This window comes from Alosa pseudoharengus, unplaced genomic scaffold, assembly GCF_046254945.1.
Source record: "Alosa pseudoharengus isolate Yale_2024_CS ecotype anadromous, Long Island Sound unplaced genomic scaffold, YU_APseudo_1.1 YU_APseudo_1.1_scf_2, whole genome shotgun sequence".
Lineage (NCBI taxonomy): Eukaryota > Metazoa > Chordata > Actinopteri > Clupeiformes > Clupeidae > Alosa > Alosa pseudoharengus.
In genome coordinates this window covers 35,914,090-35,926,247 of record NW_027468663.1, presented here as the reverse complement: position 1 = coordinate 35,926,247, position 12,158 = coordinate 35,914,090, and the positions used below count along the sequence as shown (strand labels likewise).

At 44.0% G+C, this 12,158-nt stretch overlaps 1 protein-coding gene across 1 annotated transcript in view; it reads right to left on the bottom strand.

Moving 5' to 3' along the window:
- The window catches only part of LOC143133482 (protein unc-13 homolog A), a 67,349-nt gene that overhangs the window by 945 nt on the left and 54,246 nt on the right, over positions 1 to 12,158 (bottom strand). The window contains exons 33-40 of the mRNA XM_076293244.1: positions 11,844 to 11,993; positions 11,615 to 11,738; positions 5,857 to 5,913; positions 5,283 to 5,363; positions 4,069 to 4,216; positions 3,702 to 3,758; positions 1,843 to 1,935; positions 1,485 to 1,641 (exon numbers count right to left, since the gene is read on the bottom strand). Coding sequence (XP_076149359.1) covers positions 1,485 to 1,641; positions 1,843 to 1,935; positions 3,702 to 3,758; positions 4,069 to 4,216; positions 5,283 to 5,363; positions 5,857 to 5,913; positions 11,615 to 11,738; positions 11,844 to 11,993 — 867 coding nt within the window. The remainder of the gene's footprint in view (positions 1 to 1,484; positions 1,642 to 1,842; positions 1,936 to 3,701; positions 3,759 to 4,068; positions 4,217 to 5,282; positions 5,364 to 5,856; positions 5,914 to 11,614; positions 11,739 to 11,843; positions 11,994 to 12,158) is intronic.

Below are 12,158 nucleotides of genomic sequence, written 5' to 3'. Positions count from 1 at the left end.
TAAACACCTCGCAGATATATCCCAACATTTTTAAAGAGTTCAAAGAACGACAGGTTAACGAATATGCTATAGAAAACACGACTACGTGGTTAGTGCCAAGTTCTTCTCTTATGTTTTAGTCTAGCCTAAGTGAAACGAGTATGGTTCTCTGGGATAAAGCGAACCTTCCTTCATCAATGAATTTTGACGAGACAGAGCTGTAATCATTTTGACGAGACATAACGAGCTGTAATCAAGGGTGCTAACGCGATGAAAGTGCAATGTTCACGCCAGAATAACATTACTATAACTTGTAAACGATCTATTTCATGTTCGGTCAGTAGCAGCCTACTACTGGTAATATTTGTCATGGCATGTAGACTGCAATTTGTTCAATAATTATTGCCCAGATGTAGGATAGGCTACCCGAAATGCGCTAATTAAAGCCCACAGCATAACACCACCAAAGCGTGTTGAGTCCTAATAATAATAGCGGCTTATTGTTACAGTACGTGGTAGCAAATCATGTTATCAAAGAAATAGACGTAATGTAGGAATGCACACAGATATATTGCAACAGGTAATGGTGTAGGCCTATCTGACGAAGACCTGAGTGGTTGGAACGTCTTACTTGTACAATGGGGACAAAGAAGACTATCCTCACATTTTCCCCTTTGCAACTGTCAAAGAAATCCCATGAACACGGGAAGGCCTAGGGTAGCCTATACTGTACATCAGATGGCCTAAAGATTAGGCCCCTCTGCATAGCATTCAGTGATTTGCATGCAGTAATTTTAACACTGACCTTGATCTAGCCTAGTTTGGCTATTTAAAGCTACTTTATTGCCACAACACAATGTAAATGAACTATAACAAACAATAAAGGACTTAATCACACAAAGTAGGCCTACTATTTTACTGACTATAAAAAAAATAATAATTATGTAGGAAGTTTAGAACCCAGAATTGACCTACACACTACAAAAGTGCACCAAATTCAACACAAATGACTCAATACACTTGGAGGAGGTATGAGTCCTTTCTTCTCCAGATATCTTAGGATTTCGCCGTAGTATCGTTTTAGTATCGAGCATCGTGATATTTATGGCAGGTATCGTATCGAAGTCATAATTTTGGTATCGTGACAACACTATATAGCACTGTAACATATGAATATGTCTCAAGGAACTTTACAGATGCCCAAGAAGTCAGACATACCGCATGACATTTGGGCCTGGCTCTGTCACAAACTAGCAGTCACATCCATTACTGCCACAGCACAAACATTATGGACTGGATACAATAGCAGACAGCAAGCTGCCAAGCGCCCTCTTAAGGCATGACACTGAACAACCACCACCGAAACTGAACTTGCCTACTTTATGTATTATTCTATTGCAGCCTAGCCTACTATTGCTTTATTTACTTTTGATCACTTTGGATGACTGCATATGTCAGATGATGTCCTTGTTGCCATGAGGACACAGTACATTGTAGAAACTTACAACTGGTAGGTTTCAGCGAACTTGGGCGACCAGCTGTTGTTCTTGGACTTGGTGGCAAACTTGCGCTTCTTATCGCTCAGGTGAGGACCAATGATGTAGACCTCAACAAATGGACGGAACGGACGGGTCTGCCAGCGCAGGTCATTGGCTGACACCACTGTTAATCACAGACAAGGAGAGGAAGAAGCCAATGAGATATAAAGACATTAGTGATTAATCATTTACATATGTGTGTATACACTAGATGGTTTGTAAAACAATTGTAATGTAAACAAATATAAAGACAGAGGTTGCACATATATATGTATACACACACGCACACACAGACACACACACACACACACACACACACACACACCTTTGATGTTGATCTTGTTGGCTCCATTTCCTGGGTCGGTGAAGAGCTCTACATTCATGCAGACTTCTCCAACCTGGTCATCCACTCCTGAGGCTGCAGAAAACATACAGACACATTGTCAGATAGACACACACACACACACACACAGCAAACACCTAACACACACACACACACACAATATCCATTTACTCCATCCAAAGAATGGACATTAATCCCTGTTTCTAAAAACATGTAAAACCTCAGGAATTGATTGTCTATATGCTCTTCTCATGTCTGTGGATATCAACAGTAAAGTTCCTTTGAGATCTTAAGGCGTTTGTCCCCAAACTGAGTTCCTGAGTGCACTGCGCCTGCAGGAGTTAGCACTATCCACAAGGGGGCAGTGTGGAGCCAGAGAGCATTTTTTGCAGGGCCCTGTGTGGCCACTCCCTAAGACACCACTACAGGCAGGAAACACTGAGCTCATTTCCCTAACAACTGGTCACCGTGGGCGCTGTCCCGTGGGGTCAGATGTGACGTGGAGGCTCTGTGGGGAGAGTTGGCAGAGTGGGGAGGGATGGCAGTCACCTGGAATTATGCAGAAGTACAGCACAAGACGGTGGGGCTGGACACACACACACACACACACACACACACACACACACACACACACACACACTCACACACACACTCACACTCACACTCACACTCACACTCCAACTCACCCTCACACTCACACACACACACACACACACACACACACACACACACACACACAGTTTTAACCCTTGGAACCAGACAAGAAAACACAGCAGCATCCAAGCTGGTGTTACACAGCCAGAATCATATGTGTGTGTGTGTATGTGTGTGGTGGGGGGATTTAATCATGAGATGCTCCTTTCAGAGACGTGGTGACCTGAGGCTGGAGAGAGGTGTGGCTTTCATCCCTGCCAGCATCCAGACAGAACCAGAGGTGCAGAGGTGGATGGATGGGTGGATGGATGGATGGATGGAGGAGGGATATATGAGGAGCAGAGGTAAGTCCATTTCCAGATTAAAGGGTTTTAGATGGATGAGTGCGCTAGAGAACGCTATAGAAAACAGCCAATCTTATAAAACTGGGCAGTAAAGTACCTTTTATGGGGGGCTGCTAGCTTACACACGCAGACCTCTGAGACACACACACACACACACACACACACACACACTGTCCTACAGGAGGTGCTTCTCCAGACCTGCAGTGTGAGTGTGTGTGTATGTGTGTGTGAAGGGGTTTTCTAATCTAATGAGAGGGTGCCAGGCAGGTTGCCAGGGGTAGCATCCTCCCCTCAATGACCTGCTCAACGGAAGCAGACATCGCATAATGAACGATCATTCTCATAAAACACGCTGTTGGCCCAGGCAACCGTGCTCAGACCAGTGAGAGGGCCAGACGCCAGCGGAAGCAGGATGCGTCCACCTTGATCCACACACTCACTGCAGAGATCAAAGACGTTTGTCCAGGGCCTCAGACCACAGCCACAGGACGACTCTCCAGGTGACTAGAGACTGTCAAGACACCCAGACCACTGATAGCCCTTTCCCACCGACAGAGAACCGGTTCCGTTCCTGCTCGCAAACCAACATTTGAACTGTTCGGAGCGTTTCGACCAAACAAAAACCAGTTCAGAACATGGTAGGAACTGGAACCAAAAAATAGATGTTTTTTCCTGTGAACCAGAGTGGGCGTGTCATTGTAGCGTTCAGAGGAGAAGGCTAAAAGCATGACACAGCCAGCACCCACTCCATTCGTGTATATACCCTGTGTGTGTGTGTGTGTGTGTCTGTGTGAGTGTGTGTGTGCCCTGTGTGTTACTGGTGTAGAATCAGTTGTAGCTCACCTTTCTCTGGTAAAGTCTCCTCGTTGGCTGTGTACCTTTTACCTTTACCTCCATGGACTGGAGAGAGAGGGAGAGAAACACTCATTAGGGTGTTCAATATAAGTGGAGAAATAGAGGGCTCATGAATTTATATTTTGCTATCAAATACTGCATCCCCTAACAGATTTAACAGATAAACAGAGACATTTTTCAGTGTTATACTAAAACTTAACATGCTGTTTTACTGTTATGCTTTGGCAACACTGTACCTACAGTCATGCTAATAAAACAAAACTGAACTGAATTGAGAGAGAGAAAGAGAGAGAGAGAGAGAGAGAGAGAGAGAGAGAGAGGTGGTACAGAGGTGAACAGAGGGAGGGCTAGCTACCCTGAGTGTGCTGCGACTGGATGAACTTGCGGATGAGCTTGTCAGTGGCCTGCGTGTAGAGGGACAGGGCGTAGCGCAGAGACTGCAGGTCAGGGCTCTTCTCCAGGAAGGTCTTCTTCAGACCCACTCCACCCGCATGGAAGTATTGCTGCACAGGAGGGAAACAAGCACACACGCTGCCACCAAAAGCAAACCACCACTCCAATGACCTGGCACATTTCTCTGTTCGTTTGTCTTTCAAATAGTAGATCTGTCCATTTCTCAATGAATGCAGAGACCACATAGTTCTATTGCTATTCATTGTAACGAATGCATCAGTAGGGATGCCATCTTGCCGCGGGGATCCACTCCTCTTTAATGCATTAGTGTCAATCTAGGCAAAGATCTAACGAAAATAAAATCACCATAAATTGTCAAAATCTCAAGAAATTTTCTAGTTTTTTGGGTTGTTCCAACTGACAGACATGTGTTTATGGTCGAGTCCAGAGAAAACTAAGCTTTTGACAATAATAAACTTACCCGTCTAGCTCCATAGACTCCCATTCATTCTGCACTAGCTCGCGGCCGCCCCTAGAGGAACTATGGGTGAACTGCAACCAGGTTCGATACAATGGAAGCGAACATGCTCTCCGTAGACAGGCTCTGGTTGAGCCTACATAGCCTACCTCTCGTCTCGTTGACTTAGGTTGTAATATCACCAGAAGTTGCTGTTAGATCTGTAGAACATTTACTTCCGTGCTTTAACATATTCTGATACTACATAGGCCAGTCATTACTTTTATAATCATGGGGCAACAACGCTTTGGGCAAACGAGATGTAGCTTAATTCACAAATGTTTCAACAACGAAACCGAGTTTGCCATCATTGTGAGAAGTCGACAAATTTGTCGCTAGATAAGGGTTTCTATCACTGGGGATGGCCAAACGTCGCTAAATCGGTAATACTGACAACACGGGAGAACTGGTTTAGAGCTTCAGATCCCCGATCCAAGATGGCGGCGGTGTTGACGCATGCTGAGAAGCAGATATCTAGTTAGTATATATATATCTATGAGTTTGCTTAAAGTGAAACTGAATACATAATAAATAATAAATCAAATGTTTTGTTAAAGGTGAAGGTGATACTGTAGAAAAAAACCACATGACATTTCTTTGTTTGCTTGGTTGTTTGCTTGTACACTTGTCTAGTGCATTTCTTAATGTTGATGTTGTACCTTGATAGTGTCCAGGGCGAGCTCGATGACTGCACACTGTTTGGGTGACAGGGCTTTGGCCTCCTCTCGTCCCATGTGCTCCTGTATCATTCACACACACACACACACAAACACACACACACACATACACACAGTAACAGAGAGTCCACATCAGCAACAGAATTAAATAAATGTCCACAAAAATATCTGTATAATATGAGAGTAGCAGAATAGTGAAACAAGCCCTAGGAAACTCTACGGACCCCACTGAGCAGCGCTAGTGTCTGTGTGTGTATGGACAGCTCTGCTGTGCTCCAGGGGACACCACTGAACTCACAGACTGTCTCTCACAGACTAGTGTTAGACTCACAACGGCAGCAGCCATGTCTTACAGAGAGTAATACTGTTGTTGGTGTTATTGTTGTTATTGTTGTTGTTTGTTACAACCCGTAAGAAAGCGAGTGACAGTAGAGGCCTTTCACAGAGCAGACCAGAGCTCCTTCAGCTGTATCCACATGACAACACAGAAGAGAACACAGCCCCAGTCTGGCCCCAGTCAGTGAAGAGAGTGTTATAAACTGCAGTGGATCCTCACCTTGAGTTTGGAGAGCTGACCCAGCTCCTTGGCAGCATTAAAGATGAGTTGTGTGCCCTGTGAGGAAGAGAGAGAAGAGAGAAAGAGAGAGAGAGAGAGAGAGAGAGAGAGAGAGAGAGAGAGGAAGACAGAAAGATAATTGATTGGTGTTATTGATCAGCATTTGTTAATTCTATGCTAAAGTCCAGGGGCATGATGAGAATATTGTTGTGGGTTAGATTTGGGGGAAAACTGCTTGTGGAGACTTTTAGCTTCCAGCTTTTCAGCGTTGACTGACTGATGTCTCTGACGTCTATGCCCACTGCCTCTGCCCTAAACTACTGCAGCGGAACCAAAACTCGCAGCCAGCTGCCAAGGTTGACCCTCTTCCTCTCACTTCTGTTCTCATCTGCTGGCTGCGCCTCTGCTACCTCAGAGCTCCAGTGGTCAGGTCCATGACCTGCCTGTTAGCCATCGGCCTGAACCTTCTAGCCACAGCGCTCATAGCTTCAGCAGAGGTCAGGGGTCAGGACTAGGGCAGGGATGGAGTATCATATTATTATAGTTTCTCACTGCAGGGGGTGGGGTGAGGTCAGACAGGAAGGATGTGCTGCTGAGTGAGGAAGAGGAAGAGGAGGAAGGAGATTGTGAGAAGGAAAAGGGAAAGAGGATTGCATAACACTGCAGACAGTCTTCTGTAGGGGGACTGCTGAGCAGGTATCAGGACAGAGGGACAGACATACAAACACACTGACGAAGAAACACTCAGATAGACAGAGAGATAAGTTGCTGTGAGGGTGTGCAAAAAGACAGACAGACAGCTTTGAGAGACGGACAGACAGACAGCTTTGTGGTTGGTTGCTGTGTACAGGGAGAAGAAAAAAACAGAAAGACAGACAGTTCAGAGGTAGGTGTTACATCCCTGTGTGTGTTTTGTGCCAGTTTCTGTTTTGTTCTGTGTTTGCTGTTTCCTGAATTGTTTCAGACAGTCCCGTGGGTGATTGACGTGTGAACACTGACCCATGCGGTTACCATCGCTCCTGCCTGCCCTCAGAGTGAGACTGGGAGGAAGACTGATCACCAGGGGCTGCTTTTGAGTCCTTTTGAGTGTTTTGACTTGGTTTTGCAGCCTTAGTTTCTGATTCTTCTTTTTGTTATCATTCTATGTTTTGTAAATAAATACTTTAAATTTACCCTTTGTGGTTGTTTCATCAGAGACTTTATAATGAGGAGCACTCAAAGAATCCTCCGTAGAAATGTGTGGGATTAGTTGCAGTGGCGTTTCCTCCTGAAACACAGTACTACACTCCCATCGTCTCCAAGTGGCATCCAGCCCGAGTTGGAATCCTTATCACTAAAGCAATGTGTAAATAAAAAAGATGATCAACCAATCAAATTAGGTATAATTACAGTCACTGTCAAACTGTGATCCGTCAGCACCTTCCAAAGGGAAGCCATCCTCCTCATCTATCCCTTCCAGTCCATCAGTCGTTTAGTTAGGTGCAATTTTGAGTTTTGTTGAGATTAGATCACATTAGCAAGTGCCAGTAGACAGTAGAGATTTGGAATTGTTAGTAGGCCTACAAAAGGATTTTAGTAAACTACTGCTTCAACAACAACAACAATTAAATCTGATGGCAGACCAATGACAAATCTGGATGTTTGTATAGAGAGGGTAGATGTGTTTAGGACTTTCAAGGGAGGGAGAGAGAGCCCGTGTGTGCTGCTGTTACGATTGGCAGTAGCCAGGGGGGTTTTCCAAGAATGTGGTTTAGTGACAAACCTGGGTTAGTTAACTTAGAGTAAGTGGTAAACCTCCTAATAGAAGAGCTGTATGGCTTCATTCTCCAAACAAAACAAGGCCATAGGGCTCTTGTTGTAGGAGGTTTACCACTTACTCTGAGTTAACTGACCCATGTTTGTCATAAACCACGTACTTGGAATACCCCCCAGGCTGCATTGTTATTCTACATTGTCGTGGCATTGTGTGTTACATAGCCTAGATTTCTATGCCTATGCATAGGGGTAATGTAGTGGTGGTCGAGTATGCAGTTGTGTGGAGGACGTCCTCCAGCAGCCAATGTGTGAGGGAGGGAGAGAGAGACAGCGGGCGTGTGTTGCTGTTACAAGTGTCCCTCGTCCAGTTTATTTTACATGGCCTGTAGGTTAGGCTACAGTATGTTGCGCCGCTATACATTGCGCAAAATGTATAAATAAATAAATAAATAAACATTTGTCACTTGGCTTCCTGGGACATTTTCCCTACACCTCGCCACTGGTTCTTACAGCCAATATGGTAGTTGTCCACACATATCCCGCCCCTTCCAGTAATGTAGGTAACCAACTTACGGAAACGGAATGATTGACAATATAAATAACTGCCGTTGGAAGCCGAGTGGTGGGACTTGCCTATAAGGACTTTGGTTTTATGCCATTTCAAACCTTTTTGCTCATGCTCCGTACCCCTAGCACTATAAGGACTTTGGTTTTATGCCATTTCAAACCTTTTTGCTCATGTTCCGTACCCCTAGCACTAAAAGGACTTTGGTTTTAATGCCATCTCAAACCTTTATGCTCATGTTCCGTACCCCTAGCACTATAAGGACTTTGGTTTTAATGCCATCTCAAACCTTTATGCTCATGTTCCGTACCCCTAGCACTATAAGGACTTTGGTTTTATGCCATTTCAAACCTTTTTGCTCATGCTCCGTACCCCTAGCACTATAAGGACTTTGGTTTTATGCCATTTCAAACCTTTTTGCTCATGTTCCGTACCCCTAGCACTAAAAGGACTTTGGTTTTAATGCCATCTCAAACCTTTATGCTCATGTTCCGTACCCCTAGCACTATAAGGACTTTGGTTTTATGCCATCTCAAACCTTTTTGCTCATGTTCCGTACCCCTAGCACTATAAGGACTTTGGCTTTATGCCATCTCAAACCTTTATGCTCATGTTCCGTACCCCTAGCACTATAAGGACTTTGGTTTTATGCCATCTCAAACCTTTTTGCTCATGTTCCTTACCCCTAGCACGGGACATGACAGTAGGTTGCTAGGGCATTCAGACAGAGAAATACAGACATACACACAGATACACAGACAGACAGACACACAGACTGTTCTGAGGTAGGAAGCTGTGCAGACAAAAGAAGATAGACAGACAGACAGACAGACAGCCAGTCAGCTGTGAGGGTAAAGGAGGTTGTCTCGGGTTGGTCCAGGGGGAGTCATGCTGGTGCTGCTGGAGGAGAGAAACGAGGGATACAGGGAGACGTGTGAGGAGGACAGAGAAGAGAAGGATAGGAATGGAGTGAACAGGATACGAGGTCATCGCAGGAAATGAGGTCAGGAGTGAGGTGGGCAAGCACACAAATACACACTCACTCTCTCTATCACACACACACACACACACACACACACACACACACAGGGTGATGTACTTACAATCATCTGTGGAGAATGATGAGTAGGTAACAGTAGAGATGTATAAGAAACAGAGAGAATAGCAGGTTAGAGAGAAATGGTTTAGAAAAAGAACATTCATTCTACAACTGAAATTCCCACTTTCCTGTAAAAGAGAAAACTGTGCACATCTCAGGGGAACTGAACATCAACTAAATCTGTTCTTCCTCAAGTTGAATTCAATCAAATTCTGATAAAATTGCACTCTTGTTCTTTGGTTCCAGCAGGGCTCTGGTTGGCCACAGGTCCTGTCACTCAGCTTGCAGCCCTGCTCTATGCTTTGGGTGGGTGCAATGCATGTTCTCAATGAGCAAGAGCCTGTGGCGCGAGTGATGAGAGAGAGAGAGAGAGAGAGAGAGAGAGAGAGAGAGAGAGAGATAGAGAGAGTAGGGTCATCACTGCAGACCTGCCAACCTTGAAGAAATGTTTTGAGTAGCAACTCAAGCAGAGAAAAAAAAATGCTCACGTCGGCCTTCATGCATGCAGCCAAAAACAATTTGGATAGCGACCCATCTTTAATGTTGCATGTCTATCTACATTTTATCCAAGGTGTTCCTGAAAATGCAAACTGAATTTTTTTAGCTTTATCATTTTGACAATCTGTTTTAGAGCTTAATAATCCTGACCTATGAAAAACACTTTTGTTGATGGGGACAGATGTGGATATGTTGTCCATTTTAGTATCTCTATTCAATTGTGTCTGGTCTATTATTACATCTTTTCAATCTATTATCATTAGATATTTCTTTTTAAAGAAATGCATCTATCCCTCATGTTGGAGCCGTTTTGATATTTATGCTTGTAAAATCATTTGAATTATTAATATTGATAAAATGCCAATGACATTAGGATAATAATTTATGTTCATTAATATGGTTAATAATTATAGTGAATATGTACGCAATTCTAAGTGTTAAATCTGTCTGGCCAATTGAAAGTGACGTCTGGCCGTCTGATTGACGGATACCTATTAAAGGGCTGGGACACCTTTGGCCAGGTAGAGCGGAAGTGGCAAACAATTTTTCAACCGTGTGAATGGGATAGAGGCTTTTGTTTGTACTTTTAAAAGGTGAATAAATAAACTACTCTATATTCTAAGACGTGTGTTGTCCGGAGTTATCCGCACTCAGAAGTGGCTGCCGAAAAGCTGCCATTACATGTCATGCTATGCCAACATAATTAATTCACCTGAATATAGGCTACAGTAGATAGAGGCTTATGGACATCTGCTGTTGTCAGTGTGCAGGCTAGCCCTTAAGGCATCCTTAACAAGATTTGCTCTCGGGGTCCCCCTGGTTGAGGAGCGCAATAATAAACAAACTCAATATGTGTCTTTTGCAACAAAGTATGAACATGACTCCGATATAATATAGAGGGAATGCACGACGGCAGGCTGTAGAAAAAGATCTCCGAATTCCTGTTTTTTAAATACATTCAATGTTCAATTCTTACCTACTGACTAATGCAAATTACTGATTGCTTTTAAAGAATTTCACTTGTACATGTTCTTTCAGATGGCGGTGTCTTTCTGCCATCTGTGAGGCTGCAATGATTACAATATCACAACTAAAGGGACAGGTCTCAGCAATAGCTGAGCGATATCTGTCTGGAAGCCCAATATTTGGTCTCGCTATTTTCACGCTAATAATCAAGAAGAAATTATCTATATGCTCCAAAGAAAAACAAATCATCACTGAGCAGCTCATATTAATGGCTACATTTGGCCTAGCTTGGAAAGATCTGCGCTCTCTGAGAGCCTTTCATCAGTACCATCAGCAACACATGGAAAAATATAATGCTAACTGAAATAAGTAGTGAACAAGTAATAACTTTCTAAGACAACATCAAACTATTAGGCCTAGGTGAATTCACAATCGTACTCAGTGGAGATTTTTTAGTTTTGCAAAACGGCAGCTGGGGGAATGTAAATTTGGGAGTGAACACAAGCTCACCTCATCAAGTCTTTCATTTAACTCACCGGTGGTTGAAGAAAAAAAAAAGAGGCCAATCACTATGCCCTATCTGTCATTCTCACTTCTTACTTTCTCTCTTTCTCTTTTCTCGTATAAAAATAGATCTGCGGGAGATTTTAATTCACACGCTCCAGGGAGCTTTCCGGAGAAGTTGGATGTTTGCTAGTTTTTGCCTAGTTTTAAGTAAAACAAATCAAACCGGTGTACTTTGATGTGACAATGCGTGGTTGCTACGCAAAATGCGTACAGGTTGGCAGGTCTGTCACTGTGTTCTTCACATGAGATCAAAGTGTTTGGATAGTATTACCGTGTGTGTGAATCTGTGTGTGTGTGTGTGCTCTCACCGTTTGGTCAGTGAGTTGGGGCAGCACGACGGTTTTCTCCATGGTGTTCATGACCAACTTCCACAGCTCCTTAAGGACTCTCTTCAGTACTGTCTTTTCACAAATCTTAGCAAACAGAGACAGACTGACACACACACACACACACAGACACAAATAAACGCATTAGTCATCACTGATGTACATGCATACACTTCCAGTGTGTGAGTGTGTGTGCCTGTGTAACTCTTACTTGCTGTCCAGGAAGTCCATGATGGGCTGGAGCACGTTGTCTGCATCTGTGGCAATGCTGCCGTTGCCATTGGCAGGGACATTGGTGCCCTTTACCTGGCTCAGGATGTCTCCCATCTCACGCACCTTCTCCTCGATGTGGGGCTGGAAACTACACACACGACACACGTCACACACAAGGCTGTAGCTGACCTAGAGACTAATATGAAACCCGCCTGAGATTAAATCCTGAGACTAGCCTGAAACTAGCATGCTCCATAGCATCCTACCATAGTCTCTCATGCTAGTGTCATTCTAGTGATTTTTTTTTCCGGGG